Here is a 26,738-nt window from a genome sequence, read left to right as displayed (position 1 = left end):
CTCACTGCACTGTGTTACATTTGAGTCCTGTTGACTGTCTGTGTCTCTTGACAGGACAATAACGTGCATGCCTTTGTTGTTCTTTGTTTCTTTTTCATGCTGCTATAGCTAAGCAGAAACAGAAATCGGTAAGTTTGCGCTGACAGAAGCTATATTTAATCTGCCATTGGCATCATCAGCATCATCACATACAATTTATATTACACAATCATTTTAATACAAATAAATAAACTCATCAAACAGCTGGCTGATCCCATAAAACGGCAGACTAGGCCCTGTGAGTCACTGAGTCCTAATTGCTTATGGTACTTTTCCTTTTTGATGGAATAATAAGCAGTTGAGGGAATATTTTAAAACATCCATGGAAGTAAATCTTCAAGACTAGATGATGCACCACACTAGTGCATGCTTACTCTTTATCATTTCTCCAGAACTTTTTTTTATTTGTGATTCAGCTTTATAACTAATTTTTGTTAAATCTAAATAGATATTCATCTTGTTCTTTAAAAAGAACCTGCAATTTTTAATTTAGTCAGTATTTAAACTTCTAATCCACTAGGTGCAAAATCTGCAAATGAGCAAGACCAGTGGAAAACTGCAGACTTGTTTTGGCGGTCTACTGTGAGTTTTTCCTATTGTCATATATAAATTATTTCCCATTGTTCTTGCCTTTTCCTCAGCAGTTATATTGTAGTATCTTGCCTAATAGATAAAATCTGGCAGCACCTTTCTTAATTAAAAATACTCCATAGATAAGGTATCAGATACATAAATCATCATGAACTTTTTCTCCGTCCTGGATTCTTAATATACTCCAAAAAGCCCTAAAGAGTTTGATATAACTGCTATAAAGCAGTTGAAATGTAATCAGGTTTTTTAATAAAATCATCTTTAATTTTTATTTTCGGCAAATACATTCTTACATGCTTACTTACACTGTCTTAGACTGTCCTCTCTTAGGACAAGTGCATTTTAGATGTGAATGCCAGCTCTCATAATTCTTTAATCAACGTGGCCTCAAACTGAAACCTAACACATTAAGAGGATATTAAATTGAAGAAGGTTGATAGACATATATTCTCAGAAACTCAGTCCAGGTGGAACAAATTTCCTATATTTAATTTTTTTAAAAATACAATATTCAACAAACACCGATTGCTGCATGAATTTCTTCAGCAATATCATCTCCACTTTGGCATTAGTTTGCAAAATAGAATTGATCAATTTAGTAGACCCCAGTGGTACTTCTTGTTGAGAGGCAAAGTATGGGCTTAACAAATAAAACATATTCTTTATTACAGTTGCAGCTATATTTTTTCTTATATATAATTCTGTTTCTTTTATTGGTTTTACACAGTAATCCTGTACACAACTAGCTGAAACTTAGTCATGCTGTAAAATTCTAAAATCTACTGACTTATTTCTGAGTAGAGGTCAGTAAGATTGTACCTTATCAGGAATGGAGTCTATTGGTGGTAACACTATTTACTAATTATTCTTAATTTCTTCTCTCCTTTTTTGTAAGAGGACTGTCAAAAATCTCAACAAAATTGCCAGGTGCAATGGTAATTGCTGTGATATGTTGACATTTGTTCGCCATAATTTGGACACATTCTAATTAATTCACTGATGAATCAAAGCATACCCATCAGATGGAAAAATCACCCTCATTAGTTTGTGGAATGAATTTGAAAGAGTAATGTAGAAAGGAATGTCTCTTGTAGTCCATTTTAGCCCCTTATCATATTGCCAATGACAGCATAGTTAATTAAAGCTGGGAAAAGCTGAAGACTGGCATACAATTGAGTTTAACAAGTACCAGTATTCCATCAAATAAGGTAATTTCTGTACCTACTTACCCTAATTTTCAAGGGTTATGATTAGCGTGAGGCTTTTATAGATAGTTACCATAAGACATGGACATATTACAGCAGGGCCCTGATCTGCTAAATATAAAGAGGGTCATGACATAGTTCTTAAAGGGTGATACATAATGCATGCAAAAGATTATACCTAGCAAGAATAATTCTGCATTTCTATAACACAACGAATTAATAGGCTTTGCTTCTAACCATTAAGAGAGATCTGGCACTCTAAAAAGTTAAGTTCACATGCTTTTGATGCCTTGGGCACTGTATCTCATTCTACTTAACATTATTAGTTATGTGGTGAATTGAATGAAAACAAACTCAAACATTGATATATGTTTCATGTGGTAGGTTGCTTTAGACTGCTGCTTGCGTGGCATTTTGTGCTGTTGCTGTATTACGTTTGTCCTTGATTTCTCATGATTATATTCTACCTTATTGCTTTTTGTGGTTTTGCTGTGGATATATCAAATCATTTTAAATCATTCTGTAATGTTGATTTATATATTTATACTGTGTTGATTCTTGAAAAATAAATCTGGTATACCTACATTTAAGCTTTTCCCAGGTTGGTAATTTTTCATTTGACATACATTGCACTCTTCAAGAAAGCATCAAAATTTCAAAATGAGCGTTCTGGGTGGTTATTGTTTTTGTTTCTTTATTTCCCTTCAAATACATTACTTTTTTTACCAATTTCATATAATTTAATATTTACACATTTTAATTATCAATTATTTATATAACTTCTATTGTAAACATGTAATTTATAAAATAAACTGGATTATCTTGAGACTTTTCTAATATTAGCCAGGGTGATCTAGGAAGAGGAAAAAGTACTGCACAGGATTCTTTATACATTTAGAATGTAGTTATAGCTATATAGCTAGATTCCTATTACCATTGAACTAAATCTTTTAGCTGTCAACATGTAGGCAATGGCATTTTAAAATAGTATCATTAGGATTTAATAAATTTCAAGCTTATATTGAAAGAAAACTATTTTTTTTTCTTTTCTGTTTGCTTCTTGACCATATTTTACAGTATTATTAAGAGATTGTTTGAGATCCTTCGATTGTATTTCCTAGATTTGAATAACAGATGAAGACTTATTTCGGCAGATTCAATGAAATCTTTTCATTTACTTTTTGATGTTTCTTTTACAGTCATTGTCTTGGCCCTCCTAAATAATTATTCCAATTCAAAATACAATTTAAATTCATTCTGCAAATAAGGTTGGATAGAAGCATTTACATTATTGGAAATATCAATAATATTCATATAATAGTTTCACAATGTTTTTGGAGAAAAGTCTTAAGGCAAAGTGATTGTTGACCTTGATGACATCAGTCAATTCTGTTAAATAAATATATGTGAAGAATAAACTCTTTTTTTCAAAACTAGATGTTGGAATTATCTTTTTGATCTTTATCAGACAGAGCACATCCCTCCATATGATGTAGTGCCTTCTATGCGACCCGTCGTTTTAGTGGGGCCTTCTTTAAAGGGATATGAGGTATGAATATCCTAAATCTCTTTTATGTTATTTAAAATGATGTTTTTTGAAATTGTGGGTAAAAATGGAAGAATTCCATGTTTTCACATTAGGAATCAGAATAAACTGAAAATAAAGTCTTGCATTTTTTTAACCTAGATTTGTCATGACATGTGAATGTATTTTTTTATTCCAGGTGACGGATATGATGCAAAAAGCATTATTTGATTTTTTAAAACATAGATTTGAAGGGCGGTAAGTATTAAGAATATAATCTAAATCAGAGTGAAATTAATAGCTCAATTTTATCTGCATTTCCCTGATTTGAAGCTTGGTTGTGATATTCAGTTAGTTTATTTGTAGTATTTATTAGGTCCAGAGATAGAAAAAGAAGTAAATTTCAAGCTTATATTGAAAGAAAACTATTTTTTTTTCTTTTCTGTTTGCTTCTTGACCATATTGTACAATATTATTAAGAGATTGTTTGAGATCCTTTGATTGTATTTCCTGGATTTGAATAACAGATGAAGACTTATTTCGGCAGATTCAATGAAATCTTTTCATTTACTTTTTGATGTTTCTTTTACAGTCATTGTCTTGGCCCTCCTAAATAATTATTCCAATTCAAAATACAATTTAAATTCATTCTGCAAATAAGGTTGGATAGAAGCATTTACATTATTGGAAATATCAATAATATTCATATAATAGTTTCACAATGTTTTTGGAGAAAAGTCTTAAGGCAAAGTGATTGTTGACCTTGATGACATCAGTCAATTCTGTTAAATAAATATATGTGAAGAATAAACTATTTTTTTCAAAACTAGATGTTGGAATTATCTTTTTGATCTTTATCAGACAGAGCACATCCCTCCATATGATGTAGTGCCTTCTATGCGACCCGTCGTTTTAGTGGGGCCTTCTTTAAAGGGATATGAGGTATGAATATCCTAAATCTCTTTTATGTTATTTAAAATGATGTTTTTTGAAATTGTGGGTAAAAATGGAAGAATTCCATGTTTTCACATTAGGAATCAGAATAAACTGAAAATAAAGTCTTGCATTTTTTTAACCTAGATTTGTCATGACATGTGAATGTATTTTTTTATTCCAGGTGACGGATATGATGCAAAAAGCATTATTTGATTTTTTAAAACATAGATTTGAAGGGCGGTAAGTATTAAGAATATAATCTAAATCAGAGTGAAATTAATAGCTCAATTTTATCTGCATTTCCCTGATTTGAAGCTTGGTTGTGATATTCAGTTAGTTTATTTGTAGTATTTATTAGGTCCAGAGATAGAAAAAGAAGTAAATTTCAAGATAGGAATAACTATGTGTCAAAAAGGTACACGTTAATAATTCTACTTGCATGCCTTTGGCACTGTATAGAGAGAAAGGATAGAGATATTCAATTAAGAAAGATTAAATCTGCTAGGAAATATGGTAATAAAACATTGATATAATTTTAAAATGAGTGAAAGAATTCCACTTAAGAAAAATACTGAGGAACATAATAAAGTATTGTAAGTGTATATGGTAGGATGAAAGTGGATAGAGATCAATTTTCCACTATCAACTTCATAATTCAGAGTTGGGGATTTTGCTATGGCATTGAATGATATAATATTTAATTGCCACAGATTTAAATCACAGAATTTGGCACTATTTCAGTACAGGTAGTGCTTGAATTAATAATAGCTCATTTAGTCACTATTTGAAGTTACAATGGCACTGAAAAAAGTGACTTACGGCCATTGCAGAATCCCCATAGCTACATGATCAAAATTCAGATACTAGGCAACTGATTCATAATTATGATGGTTATAATCTCCCTGTGATCAATTTTTGTAATATTTTGACAAGAAGTCAATGGGGAAGCCAAACTCACTTAAAAACTGTGTTATTAACTTAATAACTGCAGTGATTCATTTAAGAACTGTGACAAAAATGGTATAAAATGGGGCAAAACTCACTTAACAAATGCCTCCTAAACAACAGAAATTTTGGCTCAATTGTTGTAAGTCAAGTATTACCTGTGTTATAAAATATTTCTATCAATGTGCATATTTTAAAGAAGAAATTTGATAAATAGGCGGAAGATTAAGCATCTCCTTCTTAGTCATGATGATTTTAGTGGCCATATACTTTCAGTGAAACTTGCTGCTGAACAGTGTCCTAATCTCTTTGGTTGAAGGGTAATCAATGATATGGCAAAGAGATATTTAATCAAATCTCTGATGAGGAACTATATGTATATTGGTGGCAGAATTTCACCAGCAGTATAAAAATATTCTTCATACTATAAATAGTTCAGGATCCTCTCTCCCATAGAAGTAGGCTCCTGTGAAATATTATACAACAAAGAAGAAAGAAAGAAGAGAGGAATAGAGGGCAAGATAGAGGAGGAGAGAGACAGAGAGGAATGGAAGAAGGGGAAGGAGAGGAAGTTAGGATAGGGGACAAGAGAAGGTGAGAAAGGAGGAAAAGAGGGGAGGAGTGGGGGAGAGGAAGGAGGAAGGAGAGGAGGAGGAAGAAAGTAGGAGAGGTGAGGAGGAAGGAAGAGGAAAGAGGAGAAGAAGGTTAGTTGTGAAATGAAGGAAAAGAAAGGGTAGAAGAGCCACCCCGAATGTAATTAAAATCTTTTATCTTTGTGCTTTCTTTAGAAAATATATGTATGATTATTTATGGACAAGAGAATGTACATTTACAATATGTGTATAAGAAAATAAAAAATAAAAAAAACTTCTTTATATATATAAAAAAGAAGTAGGCTTCTTTTATATATATAAAAAAGAAGTAGGCTTCTTTTATATATATAAAAAAGAAGTAGGCTTCTTACAAAAAAGGGCATTTGATCCCCACAAATCTTCCCATCTTTATGTCTGTCACGGTGTCGCCTATCTATTCTATTGGTAACACTGTGTGATCATAAAGAGATCTAATGCAAGGTTAAACTTCACAGTAAATACTGTTTATTTATTTTTATTTATTTATTATTAGATTTTTATTTTTTATGTTTCTGTGTATTCTATAGTTTTTTTCTTTTTGAAGTAATTTCTAAAGATAAAAGCTGGTAACATAAATAATAAATAAAAAATAGTGAAATATTTATTCAGTTATGAGTGGATTCAAACTGGAAGTATGGAGAAGTAAAAAAGGTCATAATAATGGGACAGAAACCAAAACTAAGACTGTAAAAAAATAAGACTGCTGTTCAGAGAGGGAATGTCAAATTATATGCTGATTGGATTTTTAAAAAATGTCACTAGAGATAAAAGCAATTGTCTTTTAGCAAAAGCTAAAACAATTCATTTAAAGGTGTGTGTAGCATTGAATTCAGTTGTTGCAATCTGATTCATTTGCTTTCATAAATTTTATCTCTTGAATTTTAAATAATCGTCACAACATTGATTGTCTTTTGTTGTGTTTAGTATTTCAATCACACGGGTCACAGCAGATATCTCGCTTGCCAAGCGTTCAGTATTAAACAATCCCAGCAAGCATGCAATAATAGAACGATCGAATACAAGGTCAAGCTTAGGTAAGCATATGAAATTATAATATCATTAACCATGATCTAATCATTTATTTTTTTAAAAAAAATATTATTCATTGTAATGCCAGCATATTGGTTCTTCCCTATTTTTAGCAGTTCTAGGTCTGTATTTAAAAAATTACATACAAACACAAATTAACTTTATTCTCTTTTGAAGTTACTTTTAGTATCAATATAATACCGTACTAACTTCTTGGCTTGTTGAGATGAAATTATATCCATGTTTCAAAGTAACATGTTTTTCAAATTTTTGCAGTTAAAATCTGTGATATATATTCTGAAACTATGTAACCATAAAAAAAGAACATGGAAAATGATGAAATTACAAAATGAACTCTAATCTAGTGTATAAATTGTTATGCATAAAATAATCCTATTGATATAAAAGCAACACATATATTTTCTAGAATTGCCTTAAACTTTGAAAAAAGTGTGTTTTCACATTTATATTTATTTATTATTTGTTAAATTTATTTTCTGCCTATACTGTATAAATAATTAACCAACAGTACTGGAATACATGTTTAACCTAGCAGTCATATCACTGTTGACATTCTTAAGATTACAGGTAAGTCGTAATTAATATATATTTTAATGTGATGTTTATAATGTTAATAAAATGGTTTAATTCAGTGTAAATTGTAAACTGATAAAGATCATGCTTAGTGCAACTCAAAATTTACTTAACGTGAGGCAGGAACATGCACAATTGAGGCTACTGCATGTATAGCTGGGTTTGGAGTTTTAAATGCTGCTAATCTTCATATCTGCAAAATAGAGAAAAAGAAGATTCTGTCAGAAAATAGAAGTTTAAAAAAGAAAAATTCCTTGTAACTATAAAGTAAGAAGTAAATGTATAATTGGACTTTGTATCCTTTTTTCTTTCTTTTTTTCTTTTTCTTTTTTCTTTACACTTTTAACTCTCTTTGTCTTTCTTTTTCTTATAGTGGCTATTATATTATTGGCTTATATTAGTTTTCTATCTTCATTTTTAATTTTTTAAAAATAATATAAAGAAGAGGCTGTAAAATAATGTAAAAGAGAAGAGGCTCATTATAATATTACATAGGGCAATAACTTGATGCAATTGAACATGGACTATGCAACACTAAAATAGGACTAGATATTAGAATTCCTGAGTTTGCAGATTTTTTGTTTCTATAACTACTATTTAACTTCTATAACTACTTTTCTTTCTATACCTACTCTGTGGTTTGTTAACTATAAATTTAAAGTATAAGTTTTATGTTTTACTAAAACATTCCAATAATATATAAAAATAGGGTATGTTTAAATATTTATTGCCTATTTCTATCTAGCTGGAACCAATTGCCATATTTTCCATAAAATATCACTTTGAATAGTGAAAATTCAAATAATGGAACCAATTTGTAGATTCATTAGCATTAATCAAGACTTACCTGTAATCAAACAATGACTTTTGAGGGGGAGGTTGTATATCTTTGATTGTGCATTGTAAACATTTCTTAAATAATATAATGATTTCAAACAAGCTTGACCTATTTTTTTAAAGCTATATTGTTCATCTAGGAAAACAAATAATGCTTCAATCAATTAATTTTTATTACCATCATAAACCAGCATTAACAAATTATATTTTTCCTTGTCCCCTGGCCAATAATTATGTTCCAATTTTGGATATCCATAATAAACTCCATGACTGTTCCACAGAATGAAAACTGTTAAACAAAGTGGCTGATTTGCATTTATCTATATATGTGCAGTAAATGGAAAATTTAAAAATAATTACTGGTATGATTTTTCACTATTTTAAGAGTATAAAGAAAACCAAAAAGAGGTATCAGATCATGCCAGACAAATTTTACTGCATTCTTTGACAAAATGACAAAATTAATGGATCAGAGAAATGCTGTGGATATATTTTACTTGGATTTCAGTAAGGCATTTGATAAAGTAGACCACAGCCAACTAACAAATAAGATAGAAAAATAGGCGATAGGCTGCATGCGGTTTTTCCCTGTTGCAGTTTTTCCCTGGTGGGCTTCTCATGAAATGAGCCGAATAATGAGGGATATCACACAAGATTTCCTCAGGATGAGAGCGCAGAGTCAAATCCAAAGCTCCCTTTTATTATATTTCATACAAGGGGATACATACATGTAGCATCATGATAGGTCAGCGAAGATGCATGTACAATAAAACAATATATGATTGGCTGAGGTGCTGCCTATTCAATGAGTGCTAAGCTGAGATAGATACCTGCTATGATCTCTCGGTACCAGTGTGTGTTAGGGTCTTTGCAAGGGCAGAGATTCCTTGGGGATGAGTCATAGGTAGAGGCTAAGATTCTACATGGTCCGGCTGTAGTGGTCTGCCATCTAGTGGTCAGCCATCTAAACAACCTGCATGTATATGAAACTGCAGATGCCCGTTCTATTCCCACATCTCCTCTGTTTTTGTTTTTTCAAAATAGTCCTGCTTGGTATAGCAGAATTCACGAGTTGTATCTGAACTCAGATGACTGATGTTATCCTTTGCAGGTTCCACGCTTTCCAGCGGGAGGGAGATGAGGTCTTTGCTGTTGTTTTCCAACTCTTTGATATGTCCCGGGCAGACGTAGAAATGATGTTTTTGTATAAATTTGTGGTCTTCTGTACCGTGTAGCATTTGTGCAAAGTCAAAATACAAATCAGGAAACCATGAGCCTGGTACCTGAAGTGCTGAGGTGGAGTTAAGAAGGTCATGATACGTATCCAGGACAACCCAAGTCAGATTCTGCGGTTGATGGGCAGAATTTGATGTAGCAGGTGGGAAGTATGACAGCACCAGGGCGGATTGAAAGGACAAAAGGGAAAGTATCCGCATGATGAGGTGTCTCCCGTAGGAAGAAAAGAGTCAATTGCCGTATGACTCAGTAGAGAAGTGTCAATCTTTTGATGGTAGGGACGGATATGTCGACCAGGGACCCACAAGGTCTCACCGTTGGTTTGGATGTTCGTTGCTGACAGAAATCTCAAAATACAAATCCTTACATGAATGCAGAAAACAAGAAAGAACCAAACTGTCTTAAAAAGTCTTTTGATCGTTACATGTTTAAAAGACATGAGAAAGGATCCCCTCCTCCTCCCTTTTGGGTGAGAAAAGGCATTGTTGGAAGATTAGGGCCAAGGGGGAATAGATAGCTTGCAGGTAGAACTTGAAAAGAAACAACAACATATCAGCATTAAACAGATAAACTAGTCACATGCTTCAGTAAGGAGATGAACAGGTAAAATCATTTAAACAAAAGTACAGAGAAGAAAGAAAGTTGAACTCTGTTCACCTGGGCGAAAAGTCATTTTTCTTCTTTCCAGCACTTTTAAAATTCATACCCATAAAAGCAGGGACAAAGAAGAGATGACACAACTTGGGGAGGTGGTTTACATACAAATCTCAGTTTTGTTTTTTAACAAAGGTACTATGTGGAAGACAGAGAAAAAGACAATCAACAAAAACCCAACTCCCTCCCCCCTTTTTTTGTTTTTGTTTTTGTAGAACTTGTTCACTAACAAATCCATACTATCAAAAGCTTCCAAAAACAAATCACATTATATCTTAGCAAAATCACCATTTATCTAACTTTGCTCATACTTTTCTAAAACCTTTTCAGCACTAGTATCTGAACATCCTCCTAAATCTCTCTTCACATCCTATAATTTTCTAACTTATCACGTCCTGTAACTTTCTAACTTATCTCAGAAATAGTTCCTAAAACAGGGCATATCTTGTGCTGCTAAAAAAGAAAAATTAACAATACAAACAGCAAATAAGGGGCACATTGAGTCTGATTCAAAAAAAAACAAAACATTTTGTAAACTTTTGAATGAGTCTGTTTATGTGGAAAACCTGAGTGCATTTTCCAAAAAGCAGATTTCTGCTTAAAAAAATATGCATCCATACATAAGAAGATAGCCATTTGTCTGAAATGCTGTAGGGTTTCCTGCCTGGGCAGGGGGTTGGACTAGAAGACCTCCAAGGGTCCCTTCCAACTCTTATTATGTATGTTAACAGCTTCAAAAATACAAAGCTAAATGAAACATTTTGAGTCAAACTCAGTGCTTTGAAAACATTTATAAATGTATAGGTTTAATCAGGCAGTTTAAACCTCAAAAAGTTCCAGAAAAAAGAAAAGATTAAAATTAAAAGCAAAATCAAAATTGTATGCATGATTAAAAAGTAAAATCAAAAGTGTTTTCAGGGTTGAAAATTAAAATCAAAAATGTTTTCATGTTTTTTTACATAGCTTTTTACAAAAGCAATGCTTCTAGAGAGCCTAATTGTCCCTCCCTTCTCAGACAAGAAAGAAGAGAGAGAAAAAAATGGAGTGGGGGTGAATGGTTCTCCCCAGTCGCCCACCCCCTTCCCTGGCACAAACAGGGAGTGGGGGGGGTAGTTAAGATAAGCCAGCGAGGACAGAGAAAAAAATTTTTTTTTTCCAAAAGCAACTCACTGCTTGCATACGGAATTCATGCATAGAGATACACACACACACACACACACACTTGCAGAGACAATTTCTCACACATGCACACATTTCTTGTAAATCCAAAAGACAACACAGAAATCTCACACCTTCTCAATGAGTTTTGCACATACACACATTCCATGCAAATCAAGCATCACAATCTCTACAATTCTTATGCAGGTCTGAAAATGATCACATACATACATACACACGCACACACATCATCTAACAACATTTACAGACCTGGGGAAGTTGTCTGAGAAAACTCAGCAGTTTAAATCATGAATGTGATTGTGGATCCTTTTGAGTCATTTTTTGATAAGGTGGAGGTCCTGACAACTCTCCAGGTGGCTAAGTGGCGTCTGCAAGTCCTTTTTCGTGTAAACTGAGGCATTCAAGGACTACGTGCCACGTGGACAGAATTTTTGCAGGGGCTCTTGGACTTTCATGGAAATAGGTACCCAATTTTTTCCATGTAATCACTTTGAGCGAGCCTTTTTCCAGATATGCTGGACATTGTTTCCAAATATAGGACAATAATTCAACAAGGTCAGATTTGGTCAAAATAGGGAGTAATTTCCCATTGTTTTTTAATATAACAATTGAGGACTTGGTTATTTCTCTAAGTTCCTGCAAGTGCGCTGCTTGCGATTTAGAAAACCCTCCTCCCATACTCACGAGGGGATATTCGTCTTGCTTCGGACGATATCGTGTGCCCAAGCCTCTTCCAGGCGATGAGAATAAGAGGTCCAAGGACGTATTCTTTGCAGAATCACATCGGGGTCACCAGTTGCGGTTTTTCCTGTTGCAGTTTTTCCCTGGTGGGCTTCTCATGAAATGAGCCGAATAATGAGGGACGTCACTCAAGATTTCCTCGGGATGAGAGCGCAGAGTCAAATCCAAAGCTCCCTTTTATTATATTTCATACAAGGGGATACATACATGTAGCATCATGATAGGTCAGCGAAGATGCATGTACAATAAAACAATATATGATTGGCTGAGGTGCTGCCTATTCAATGAGTGCTAAGCTGAGATAGATACCTGCTATGATATACCTTGGCTGGTACCAGTGTGTGTCAGGGTCTTTCCAAGGGCAGAGATTCCTTGGGGATGAGTCATAGGTAGAGGCTAAGATTCTACATGGTCCGGCTGTAGTGGTCTGCCATCTAGTGGTCAGCCATCTAAACAACCTGCATGTATATGAAACTGCAGATGTCCGTTCTATTCCCACAGCTGCATCACTAGATGGATTCATAATTTGCTGACCAACTGCACTCAACTTGTAGACATTTATGGAATGGAGGGAAGAATGCAGTGGGATACCCCACGCTCTGTCTTAGATCCAGTACTCTTCAATATCTGCATCAATGATTTAGACAAGGCAATAGAAGGAGAACGCATCAAATTTGCACATGACACCAAGCTGTCAGGAATAGGCAAACTCCAGAAGATAGACTCACAATACAGAGGGATTTTGCCAGATTTGAACATTAGATATTGTCTAACAAAATAAAATTCAGTGATGACAAAAGTAAGATTCTACTTTTAGGCAAGAAAAACCAAATGCACAGATATTGTATAGGTGGTACCTGGTTTAATAGTAATTACTGTGAGAGGGATATTGGAACCCTAGTGTACGATCAGTTAAATATGAGCTAGCAGTGTGCTGCAATTGCCAAAAAAGCCAACACAGTCCTAGGTTCCATTAACAGAGGGCTAGAATCAAGATCATGTGAAGTGTTAATACCAATTTATGATGCCTTGATAAGATCACACTTGGAATATTGCATCCACTTTTTATCGCCATAATATAAAAAAGATGTTGAGACTGATAGAAGAGCAACAAAGATGATTAGGAGATGGAGGAATTTAGGTATGTCTACTTTAATAAAAAAAGGACTTGAGTGACATGGTAGCAGTGTTTCAGTATTTTGGAGGCTGCCACAAAGAAGGGGAGGGCAATCAATTTTCCAAAGTAACTGAAGGCAGGACAAGAAGCAATGGACAGAAACTAATCAAGGAGACAGCCAACTTAGAACTAAGGAGAAATTTCCTGACAGAACAATTAACTAGTGGATCAACTTGCCTCCAGAAGTTGTAAATGCTCCAACACTGGAAGTTTTTAAGAAAAGATTAGACAACCATTTGTCTGAAATAGTATAGGGTTTCCTGCCTGAGCAGGGGGTTGGACTAGAAGACCTCCAAGGTCTCTTCCAATCCAGTTATTCTGTTATTAACTATGTAATGGCGCTAACTTTGCACCCTTCAAACCCTAATCTTCGCCACTCAGTTCACCTTGAGAGCTTTACTGCTGATGAGGTATGCCTCGCTTGGCCCTCTATAAGGCAGTTGCTGGCCTTGCCAGACCTTCTTCCGGAGGCTACTCAAGCTATTCTCATGAAGCTTCAGGAGACTTTTCAGACCTTCTAAACTTTTGCAAGAGACCATGTCCACTGTTCTCAGAATGCTTTGGAAAGCTTTTGAAGACTTCCAAGTTATTGTAAAAATGATCTGGACAACAGGCACATCTTTCAAATGCTCCTAAAGACTTCTGAAGAATTGTGAGAATGGACACTATTTGGGGAACAGCACAAGTGGTGTTGGGAAGAGCCTGAGTATATCTCTTCAGCAGTGGAAGACAGCAAAGCTCAGCTAGGGTGGCAGAACTAGTGAGCACAGGACAGCAAGGCAAGATGAGTAAGAGCAGGACTGCAAGACAACCTGAATGCAGGTGGCAAACAGAATACAGATGGCCAGGCCAGCAGGCTGAGCAGAATCCGAAATGGCAAGGCCAACAGGGCAAGCAAAGCACAGGATACAGAGCAAATGGAGCACATAGTAATACAGGTGGTTGGAGCTTTGTGCTTTGGCATCGGGATGGCTTGCCATGATGTGGAGCTTGAGGTACATTCCTTAGCAGGACAGCAATGCTGGGGCTGAAGAGGCAATTCAGGGGCATGGTCTTTAATCAGCACTGCCACCAAAGAGTGCTTCTGTATAGACTGACCAAAAGGGGGCAAATAGACTGTATAGACCAGTGGTAGTCAACCTGGTCCCTACCGTCCACTAGTGGGCGTTCCAGCTTTCATGATGGGCGGTAGGAGTTTTGTCCAATTCTGAAGCACATTCCTTTTTTTAAATGTAATTGATTTTTTTAAAAAAATTCAATTTTCATTATTTAAAAACATTTTCATTAGGTTTTCATAAAATTCCCCGTTACAATTTAAATTTCTGAAAATATACTATTTCTATCACCCGTGCATAAGTTTAGTTCACGTTAGGTAAGTGAAACTAAATGGTGCTATAGTGCGACCGCAAAAAAAAGAGCCTTGTCCCAGAATAGCTCGCGCATCTCCCCACACACCACCCAGCTGTAACAGAGAAGCAGAGCTGGTAGCCGGCGCACCCCCCCAATCCAATCCACAATGCACGAGAGAATTAGAATTAGAATTTATTGGCCAAGTGTGATTGGACACACAAGGAATTTGTTTGGTGCATATGCTCTCAGTACATAAAAGAAAAAGAAAAAAAAATACCTTCCTCAAAGGTACACATTTACAACACAAATGATGGTCATAGGTTGCAATTTAACCCTTAATGATAGCAAGAAAAAGTTACAGTCATACAGTCATAAGTGGAAAGAGATTGGTGATGAAAATGATGAGAAGATTAATAGTAGTGTAGATTAGTAAATAGTTTGACAGTGTTGAGGGAATTATTTGTTTAGCAGAGTGATGGCCTTCGGGAAAAAACTGTTCTTGTGTCTAGTTGTTCTGGTGTGCAGTGCTCTATAGCATTGTTTTGATGGTAGGAGTTGAAACAGTTTGTGTCCAGGATGTGAGGGATCTGTAAATATTTTCACGGCCCTCTTCTTGATTCGTGCAGTATACAGGTCCTCAATGGAAGGCAGGTTGGTAGCAATTATTTTTTCTGTAGTTCTAATTATCCTCTGAAGTCTGTGTCTTTCTTGTTGGGTTGCAGAACCAAACCAGACAGTTATAGAGGTGCAAATGACAGACTCAATAATTCCTCTGTAGAACTGGATCAGTAGCTCCTTGGGCAGTTTGAGCTTTCTGAGTTGGTGCAGAAAGAACAGTCTTTGTTGTCCTTTTTTAATGATGTTTTTGATGTTAACAGTCCATTTTAGATCTTGCGATATGATAGAACCTAGAAATTTGAAGGTTTCTACTGTTGATACTGTGTTGTCAAGTATTGTGAGAGGTGGAAGTATGGAAGGGTTTCTCCTAAAGTCTACCATCATTTCTACAGTTTTGAATGTGTTCAGTTCCAGATTGTTACGGTCACACCACAAGGCTAGTCGTTCAACCTCACATCTATATGCGGATTCGTCATTGTCTCGAATGAGACCAATCACTGTTGTGTCATCTGCGAACTTCAGTAGCTTAACAGATGGATTGTAGGAGATGCAGTCATTGGTATACAGAGAAAAGAGAAGTGGGGAGAGCACACAGCCTTGGGGTGCCCCTGTGCTAATTGTACAGGTATCTGAAGTGATCCCGCTTAGCTTTACATGCTGCTTCCTGTTTGTTAGGAAGCTTGTGATCCACTTACAAGTCTGTTCAGGTACTTGTAGCTGGTTTAGCTTAGTTAGAAGAGTGTCTGGAATGATGGTATTGAATGCTGAATAAAGTCTACAAAGAGGACCCTTACATAGGTCTCTGGAGATTCAAGATGTTGTAGGATGTAGTGCAGAGCCATATTAACAGCATCATCTGTTGATGTATTTGCTTGGTATGCAAATTGCAAGGGGTCTAATAGCAGATCCATGATGGTTTTCAGGTAGGAAAGCACTAGCCTTTCAAAGGCTTTCATGACTACAGATGTTAAAGCAACTGGTCTATAGTCATTCAGTTCCTTGATAGTGGGCTTCTTCGGCACTGGGATGATGGTAGAGCGTTTGAAGCAAGAAGGAACATAGCACATCTCTAGTGATTTATTGAAGATATGGGTGAAGATGGGGGCCAATTGGTCAGCACAGACTTTTAAGCAAGAAGGAGTTATCTTGTCTGGGGTTGGAGCTTTTCCTGGCTTTTGTCTGTGAAATAGGTCCTGCACTGCCTTTTCTATGATCACTAGAGGTTGTGAACCCAATGGTATGGGGTCAGTTGTAGGAGGCTTGGCTGTTGTTGGTGTGTCTGAGATGGGGGTTATGGAGATAGGTGGCATGCGCAGATGATGATACATGGCGCATTATTGTGGAACCAATGGGCAGTTAGAAAATTTTACTACTAACAAAGATACAAAAGTGGGCGGTAAGTATAAAAAGGTTGACTAGCCCTAGAATAGACTGTTGGGAGGGGTAGATAGGCTGGATGAAGGAACCCTATGGTTATAAGTGCAGGCAGACTGTCCAACCAGCTGGATTATTCTCTTTCTCCCAATCCTAGGCACTTGTGAATGTTGCCTAGAAAAAACTACATGAATCAAATTTGACTTGAATTTAAAATGATATGTAACTTCTATTTATTATCAGATCAGTTATTGTGTTTTTAGCTGTGGTATTAATTTTGTTATCTTCTTACTGCCAATATTTTTTAGGCTAGAGAATAAGCATTGTTCTGTGTATCCCATTAATTACAATATGCCCATTGAATTAATCTAAGATATCTCTTTGGATTTCAGACATAATATTTGTGGTATAATATAACAGTATATGCAAGTTCCAGTAAAATTATTTTATTTCATTGAGGAGTTAAAAATTGCCTATTTTCCACATAGATAATATTGTATTCCATTTAAGAACTGACTGGACCTAAACATTAATTTTATCAAAGTTGTTGCATGATGTATAATCATCCTGTATCAAAGAATACAATTTATTTGAGAATAAGAAGTATTCCACAGTCAGCTGATATTCTCAGAAAGTCAAGAATTATGTTCTGAAAATCTTTAGGGGGAAAAAAAGCTCCTCAATTTTATTTTATATGCCATTTTCATGAGATAACATAATACATCTTTGTTAATACAGAATGCATGTTGCTTTCTTAATTTTCCATTTTTAGATACATCGATATTGAACAGATTGCCATTATGCATTTTTTATATATTGAATGGAAATATACTAGAGATTACCAAGGATTGGCTTTAAAAAGTTGTATAAATGTACATTCTTTTGAAAAAAATTGTTTCACTCAAAACACAGTTTAAATTTCAGTAGTTGTAATGCAATTCTGTATGTCTATAGTATCTGTAATGCTTCTGAACCAACTATGTGGCTTTTGCTTTATTTCTTTGTCAGTTTCAAATCCAACTCTCTTTCTTATTTGCTCCCATGAACACCACATTTCTAGTTGCTCTTGTAAGTTTATCTCATTCTGTATGTTTTGGACAAGATCCTGATTCTCTTGAGTTTTTCCATTCATTAATGCCCTCCATTTCCAGATGTTTTGGGTATGTATATAAAATTGTTAGTTATTTTTTTCTTTTGTGCGTGTTTAGTACGCATTGTAACTCACAAAATCACTATCTGCTATTGATAGAAGGTTTTGTAATGACAAAAATAAGTCATTATAGTTTGTACTGATTTTTTTTCTGGAAAATGTTTCCAATTTTAAATTCTAGCAATCAGTCTGCAATAGGTATAAACATTTGATAGAGTTTTAAATAACAGAATTCTTAAATTCTGTATTGCACTGGTCCAAAACTGTAGATGTGCATGTTGTTGTTTGTGGTCACTATTTTCCATTGTGGAATTGGGCTACATGTACCTACAATGTTGCATGCACAAAAAGGGTACATTGCCTTGAAAATATTGCCTTTGAAGCTATGTTTGTCTTGTCGCTGACTATATTGTGTAGATTGTTTTTATACTGTGATCTCTAAATAGTTTTTAGAACATTTATATAAATATACAATTAAGTGATGGTTAAAATTCATCCAGCAATTTTTTTTCTTTGTCAAAGATATGCATGCAGATTAAATTTAGTGCACACACTGAATCACTTTTGAAAATTTATTGCTTAAAAATTCAGTCTGTAATTCATATTATTATATCCATTTTTTCAGCCACTTTAGTAGCCACTTTATTTATTTACAGCCAAATTGGCCATTGCAATTTAAAGGATCTTATTCTCAATTTGATTAGGAGGGGATGGGAGGGAAGCTAAGAATGACTCAGACTTCATATATCCCTGGCTGTCATTAGATATTAAAATGCAACAAGGTGATAATATCAAAAGATTTAATTGTGTAAAATAGTGGTGATGGATTTAGTCATCAGGTTCTGAGTAAAACTTTAGTGCTGATGCACAGAATTGAAACTACCTATGCTGTGACTACAATCCATTCCTCTTCAAGCAGCCACTGAAGATAAACAGTGTCAGAATGACTAGGATATCTATTAATTATCAGGAAAATAAATTTTGTGCGAATGTTTCTATAAAAAAAGGAGTGAAAATGGACATGTACAGAGGCTTCCACTCTCCAAAATCATAGGGACAGAATCTTTCATCCAGTGATATTTCTTTATATTTGTCATCATTTTTTATGATAAATGAACGTAAATCAATAACCAAGCTCAGAGAGCACCGAAGACTCCACAGTTCAATCCTAGATTATATTATCTTCTCAGAATTTCTTGATTTCCTGATGAGCCTGTATCATTTTCTTTATGAGATGCTACTAAATAGCTTCCCTATTTTAAAAAAAAAGAGACATCATTTGATAGATCTCTTAATTGTCAGGCCACTCTTCAAAAACTTTAAAATAATTTGTTATAATTAAAACTTATCTGAAAAATATTCAATTATTCCTGTTTTGTAATCCTCTTTGTAGCCTCTTGAAATTCATTTTTTTAAGATTAATGTTTGGTCGCTTAAGCATTTCAATGTTTGCATCATATAAATAATACTATTTTCTTCCTTTAAAATGTCAAGCATTTTGAATTTTAGGATTTGTTTAATGACAAATTTTTAAATGAAATAGAAGTAGAGAAAAGGCCATTTATTGGAAGATACACCGTATGATATGTTACATTTGTTTTAAAAATACTTTTTTCAACAATTTTATTTTATTCAAAAAAATAAAATCCAAAAGTAAAAAATTGAACAGAGGCAAAACAAAACTAAACAATGTTTTTGTTTAGTTTTTGCTTTGATCAATTTTTTTTATTTTGGATTTTATTTTTTGAATAAAATAAAATTGTTGGAAAAAAAAGAATAATAAAAAATACAACACCATTTTATTACTATGCTTGAAAACTACAACAGTACTTCAAGGAGCAGAAACTCAGTAGTCATTTAAGTCTGATTTCAAAAGGGTGAAAGTTCAGTGTATCTAATGCCATAATAGTGACATTTGATAAAAATGTTGTACCATTTTCACTTTTGTCACCTTATACCACATTATTACTGGAAAAAATCTGTAATTTTCTGGAAATAGCATATTTTGAGAAATACTTACATTTTTCATATTTTTTCAGTGATTATTTTTTTCTGATACTGTATGATATTCGTTGTTAAACCAGTATCTGCCATGCATGATTTGTTTTTAACATAACATAACATCAGAGTTGGAAGGGACCTTGGAGGCCTTCTAGTCCAACCCCCTGCCCAGGCAGGAAACCCTACACCATCTCAGTCAGATGGTTATCCAACATTTTCTTAAAAATTTCCAGTGTTGGAGCATTCACAACTTCTGAAGGCAAGTCGTTCCACTTATTAATTGTTCTAACTGTCAGGAAATTTCTCCTTAGTTCTAAGTTGCTTCTTTCCTTGATCAGTTTCCACCCATTGCTTCTTGTTCTACCCTCAGGTGCTTTGGTGAACAGCCTGACTCCCTCTTCTTTGTGGCAGCCCCTGAGATATTGGAACACAGCTATCATGTCTCCCCTAGTCCTTCTTTTTGTTAAACTAGACATACCCAGTTCCTGCAACCGTTCTTCATATGTTTTATCCTCCAGTCCCCTAATCATCTTTGTTGCTCTTCTCTGCACTCTTTCTAGAGTCTCAGCATCTTTTTTACATCGTGGCGACCAAAACTGGATGCAATATTCCAAGTGTGGCCTTACCAAGGCATTATAAAGTGGCACTAACACTTCACGTGATCTTGATTCTATCCCTCTGTTTATGCAGCCCAGAACTGTGTTGGCTTTTTTAACAGCTGCTGCACACTGCTGGCTCATATCTAAATGGTTATCCACTAGGACTCCAAGATCCCTCTCACAGGTACTACTATTGAGCAAGGTACCACATATACGGTACTGGTGCATTTTGTTTTTTTGGCCTAAATGTAGAACCTTACTTTTTTCACTGTTGAATTTCATTTTGTTAGATAGCGCCCAATGTTCAAGTCTGTCAAGATATTTCTGTAACTTGAGCCTATCTTCTGGAGTGTTGGCTATTCCTGCCAGCTTGGTGTCATCTGCAAATTTGATGAGTTCCCCATCTATCCCTCGTCCAAGTCATTGATGAAGATGTTGAAGAGTACTGGGCCTAAAACAGAGCCTTGGGGTACTCCACTGCATACTTCCCTCCATGTGGATGTAGTTCCGTTGAGGACTACACGTTGAGTGCGGTTGGTCAGCCAGTTACGAATCCATCTGGTGGTGGTGCTGTCTAACCCACATTTTCTACTTTATCTAGTAGTAGGTTATGGTCTACTTTATCAAATGCTTTACTGAAGTCCAAGTAAATTATATCAACAGCATTCCTCTGGTCTACTAATTTTGTCATTTTGTCAAAGAATGCGATAAGATTAGTCTGGCATGATCTGTTTTGACAAACCCATGTTGGCTTTTGGTTATTACTTTGTTTGCTTCTAGGTGTTCGGTGATTCGTTGCTTGATTATCTTTTCCAGAATCTTCCCGGTATTGAGGTCAGACTGATAGGTCTGTAGTTTCCTGGATCTGTTTTTCCTTTTTGAAGATGGGAACTACATCAGCTCTTTTCCAGTCCTCTGGCAGCTCCCTGTGCTCCAGGATCTTTGAAAGATATAGTTCAGTGGTTCTGAGATCACGTCTGCCAGTTCCTTCAGAACCTTGGGGTGTAATCCATCCGGTCCTGGTGATTTGAACTCGTCTAGGGTAGACAGGTGTTCACTTACCATTTTCTTCCCTATTTTAACTTGTGTTTCTAATCTGTTTTTGTAGTGCTGTTTTGATAGGTTGGATTGTTTTTCCTTTTGTGTAAAGACAGATGCAAAATATGAGTTAAGTAGATCTGCTTTCTCCCTGTTGCTTTTCATCTTCTTGCCACTTTCTCCCAGCAATGGGCCAATTGTTTCCTTGACTTTTTTCTTGTTTTTAACATGTTGGAAGAAGCTTTTTGTTATTTTTACTTTTGTCGCTAGCCTTTGTTCATTGTGAGCCTTAGCTTTCCTCACTTCATCTTTACAGGCTCGGGCTGTTGCTGATATTCTGTCTTAGTTCTTTGCCCCTCTTTCCACTTTTTATATTTGTCCTTTTTGTCTTTCAATTTGTCAGATAGTTCTTTATGCATCCATGCTGGTTTCTTTTGAGATCTACTATTTTTCTTCTTCATTGGTATTGTGTTAGACTGTGCTTTTATAATCTCACTTTTCAAAATTTCCCAAGCTTCTTGAGTTGTTTTCCCCCTGAGGATTCTCATCCATTGAATCCTTCTCAAGCTCTCTCTAAGTTTATTGAAATTAGCTCTCTTAAAGTCCAAGACTCTAGTTTGACTTTGTTCTACTACTTGTATTTGCTTAATGTTGAATTCCAATATTGCGTGGTCACTTGCCCCAAGGTTCCTGTAGCTTCAACACCTTCTATCATTTCATCTCTGTTAGTGAGAATTAAGTCCAATATAGCTGATCCCTTGTCGCCTTCTCTATTTTTGGGAAACAAAGTTGTCTGCTAGGTTTGTTAGGAACCTGTTGGATCTTCCACTTGGTGCAGAGTTTGTTTCCCAGTTGATGTCAGGGTAGTTAAAATCCCTCATTACTACTGTGATGTGCTTCCTACATACCTTAGTTAGCTGACTAGCAAAAGTTCATCTACTTCCTCTGTTTGGTTGGGTGGCCTATAGTATAGACCTATGGCAATATCGTTTTCACCCTTTTATATTGACCCAAATACATTCAAGATGATTTTCATCATTGTTGTGCTCTATTTCTGTAGAGATGTAGTTATTTCTTATATATAGTGCAACTCCACCTCCTCTTTTATTTGGTCTATTTCTTTTAAATAATTTATATCCCTCTAGCTGTATGTTCCATTTGTCAGTTTCATCCCACCAAGTTTCCGTAATGGCAACAATATCATATCTACCCTCATTTACTTGGATTTCTAATTCACCCTGTTTATTCCTCATACTCTGTGCATTGGTGTATAGACATTTGAGTCCATTTGGATTGATCTTGTGTTTACTGTCTACATAACCTGTGTTGACTGCCCCTACTTTCTTGCCACCTGTTGGTTTAGTGCACATGGTATGGCACTCACTGTTAAATGCTTGGTTTTGCTTGATAGCATGGTTGATAGTCTTACCCATACAGACATCTATGTTACATGCACTGATAACCCTTTTAGTTTTCGATTGCTGGGGACAGAAATTTTCTATATCAGTTAATTCTCTGTCCCCACTGTTCAGTTTAAATGTTTATCCAGAAAATCTGTGAATGTATTGCTAAGTAACTCAGTCCCTTTCTTTGATGGATGCAATCCATCTCTTTTGTACAATTCTTCCTTGGACCAGTTGCAGACATCATGACTAATAAAACCAAAGCCTTCCCTTTTACACCACTCCTTTAGCCACACATTAAACTCCACTACACGCTGGCCTTTGCCTTTTTGTTCCTTATGTACTGGTAAAACCTCTGAAAAGTTAAGCCTACAACCTATGCTATTAAGTTCATACCCTAAGCTCTGGAAATCATTCTGCACAGAAAGCACATCCTTTTGGGACAGATCATTTGTGCCAAGATGTATAATAGCATCAACATCAGAATCCTTACTGGCATTCTTGACTATCTTAAGAATACGCCTCTTGTCTCTGCTGGCAGTAGCACCAGGTAGACACCTGACGTCTTTCAAAACCTCCATATCCTTTCCTAAATTTACATCCCTTACAATTGAATCACCAATCAGAAGGTGGCTTCTCTTTTTGGATACCGTGCTCTTCTTGTGTGACCGATCTGTAATACTTGATACACACTTTTCCAAAGTAGGTTCACACTTTTCCAAAGTAAGTTCTTCATCTTGAACCATAATCCCTTGATTGTTTGAGTTATCAGTATCACAACTACCTTGATCTGTCACTTTAGTGTTCCTATTTAGGTCAGCAAGGGCACTATATCTGTTATACTGGGACACTGTAAAAGCTTTGTGTTTATGGTTCACAGCTCTCACCCTGCCAGATCCCACGGTTGTCCATACAGCCCTTTTCCTGCAGGATCTTTGTGGTAGAGGGAGCTGATGGCTCAGCAGCTGGAATGGCTGAATTGGGTACCTAATTTCTGCTTGGAGAGCATAGATTAGAGATTCTAGATATGTAATCTGTCCACGTAGACTGCTAATTTGTTTACAAAGAGGACAGTACCCAAATTTGAAAAGGGTACTGCGAAAGACAGCTGCAAAACAAGTATTGCACTGAACTAAGCCAGTCATTTTGAATAGAATAAAATCACAATCTCAAGTGGACCAACCCTGAATATATTGTTGCTATTTTTGGTTTATAGTGATTAGATTAGATTAGATTAGATTAGGTTGTGAAAATCAGGAAGAAATGCAGGAATTTTCCACCCCCACTGCTCCTTAAAGCAGCCCCTCTACTCACGTGCTTTACTGAAGCAAATCAGGGAGAAATGCAGGAATTTTCCACCCCCACTGCTCCTTAAAGCAGCCCCTCTACTCACGTGCTTTACTGAAGCAAATCAGGGAGAAATGCAGGAATTTTCCACCCCCACTGCTCTTAAAAGCAGCCCCTCTACTCACGTGCTTTACTGAAGCAAATCAGGAAGAAATGCAGGAATTTTCCACCCCCACTGCTCCTTAAAGCAGCCCCTCTACTCACGTGCTTTACTGAAGCAAATCAGGGAGAAATGCAGGAATTTTCCACCCCCACTGCTCCTTAAAGCAGCCCCTCTACTCACGTGCTTTACTGAATTTTGCTGCATTGCCTTTTGTTTTAAGACAGGTCTTAGCAAAATAGTCCGACAATTCTATTGTTCATGCTTTGCTTAGAGCTTAATAACTATTTTTAATATTTTAAAATGATGCAACATTATCATTCACATTTCATTGATTATATTTTGAAAAATTATAACTTATAATGTCTATGGAACAGTAGTGGGTTTCAATTTCAGTTGTTACCGATTCGCACGCGGGTGTTCACATGAGCGCGTGCTGCTTCTGTGCATGCGCAGAGACGGCCGGGTGGGTGGGCGGAGCATCCCGCTGCCACCACTACCAGTTCACCCAATCTGGGGCAAATTGGTAGCAACCCACCACTACTATGGAGATTCCCAGCCATCCAGGTCAGATCTGAAGAAGCTTCTTGGATGAGAAACAAAACATTGTCAAAGAAAAACCAGAAAGTTTTTCATCTTGAAAAAGCACCTTTGGGTATAACCTATAACCATGAAAGCCAGCTGGGTGACCTTGGACCAGTCACTTACTCTCAATTAAACTCACCTCCCAGAGTTGTTGTTTTGGAGAAAATAGGAAGATTAGATGTATTCGCCGCCTTGAGTTATTTGTAAAAATAATAAAGATAATTAAATTAAATAAATAAATAAATTCCATGAGCTAAGTAAATATATTGTTTATCCATTTTTATTCCTTTTTCTTGCTTTCTTTTTCATTTTTGTTTACTATGCCTTATTTAGTATTTAATAATCATAACTTCTCTGAACAATAATGTTTACATTAGAAGATTAGAAGTAGTCAAATTAGACCAAGCATTCCAGGGCTATGAATGAGTCAGATTTTCCCAACTAAGCGGAGTACACCAACCTTGAAGGAAAATCCAGCACTGGATTTCCTCTTTTTTTTTTTAAGGGTCTGTTTTTCAGCAGACTTTTAGATGCCAAGAAGTCCAAAATGGAGGCCTATACATTGGGCAAAGTAGACATTAGAAAAGGATAATGGATCCTCAATATTCCTACCATGTTTCTCCAAAAAGATGAGCCACCTTGAAAAGAAGCCCTAACATGTTTTTGAGCACATGCAATCAAATTGAGCCTCCCACACAAAATTAGCCCTAAATAAGACCCCGCTCACCCTGGGGTATGAGGGGTGGGGCGAGGCAGGTAAAAATAAGCTAGGGTGAAGATAGGGGCATGGAGCTGCTCTACTTACCAGGCCTCACACACCCCGACACCTGCCTTCCCTTCTTCTGAGGCCGCTTGTCGCCACTCGCACACATTGCCCCAGCCTCTGTTTTGCCTTCAGATGCCTGCCAGAAGGCATCTGAAGGTGAAATGGAGGCCGGGGCGATGCGTGCGAGTGACAGCAAGCAGCCACAGAAGAAATGGGCCAGCAGCAGGCTCCTTCTCGATTGGGCTTTCGTTGCCACCACTGTGAGGTGAGTCAATAATTAAAACCCTCCAAAAAGAAGGCCTAGCCATTTTGGGGAGGGGGAGTGTCAAAAGAAAATAAGACGCAGCCTTCTTTTTGGGAGAAACACAGTAGCTTCTAGATTGTCTCCAGAAGCTTAAATTATTTAAACCAGCTTGTTTCTGAATCATATTGTTTTGCAAAAAAAAAAAAAAAACACGGAATCAGGATAGATATTCTGGTTTTTATTTTTCACATAAAGCAACAAGAATAGCAGAAGATATTGCTGTTCCCTAGAGTTTATTTCAGTTTTCTAGTTCAGGGGTCTCCAAACTTGGCAACTTTAAGCCTGACGGACTTCAACTCCCAGAATACCCCAGAATTCTAACCAGAATTCTAACCAGAATTCTGGGAGTTGAAGTCCACCAGGCTTTAAGTTGCCAAGGTTGGGGACCCCTGTTCTAGTTTATCAGCAAAAGACTGGACTTATTTAAGTGTTGCAGCAGTGCAGCTTTTCAATTACACTGAGACTTGTGCCTGACTCTTTCATTTTGCTATAATTTTCATTATAGAGGGGCAAATTGCTGAATGAGTAGCTATATCAATTGAAGTAATAAATAATAGTTCAATAGCATTTTTCCTCCATTTTACAAGTGTGATTTTGACTCCTCTAAAATATAAGGACTGCACAGATATATGAACACATTTATACACTCACACATATACACAAATGTTTAGATTTATATTCACAGATTTATACAAATAATATTTTACTGAAAAATACAAACTAGAAAAACCAAGGCTAGCCTGAACAACAGCTGATAAACTCTTATCAGTATATGAAATATAT

At 35.9% G+C, this 26,738-nt stretch overlaps 1 protein-coding gene across 2 annotated transcripts in view; it reads left to right on the top strand.

Moving 5' to 3' along the window:
• CACNB2 (calcium voltage-gated channel auxiliary subunit beta 2) overlaps positions 1 to 26,738 on the top strand; it is a 187,110-nt gene that overhangs the window by 151,843 nt on the left and 8,529 nt on the right. Inside the window, exons 7-10 of one of the 2 annotated variants that reach the window (XM_058182232.1) lie at positions 560 to 621; positions 3,304 to 3,384; positions 3,560 to 3,618; positions 6,798 to 6,907. In XM_058182232.1, the coding sequence (XP_058038215.1) occupies positions 560 to 621; positions 3,304 to 3,384; positions 3,560 to 3,618; positions 6,798 to 6,907 (312 nt within the window). The remainder of the gene's footprint in view (positions 1 to 559; positions 622 to 3,303; positions 3,385 to 3,559; positions 3,619 to 6,797; positions 6,908 to 26,738) is intronic. The other variant, XM_058182231.1, reaches the window with a different exon arrangement.

Source organism: Ahaetulla prasina, chromosome 4 (assembly GCF_028640845.1).
Source record: "Ahaetulla prasina isolate Xishuangbanna chromosome 4, ASM2864084v1, whole genome shotgun sequence".
NCBI lineage: Eukaryota > Metazoa > Chordata > Lepidosauria > Squamata > Colubridae > Ahaetulla > Ahaetulla prasina.
This window is presented reverse-complemented; position numbering and strand designations above follow the sequence as displayed.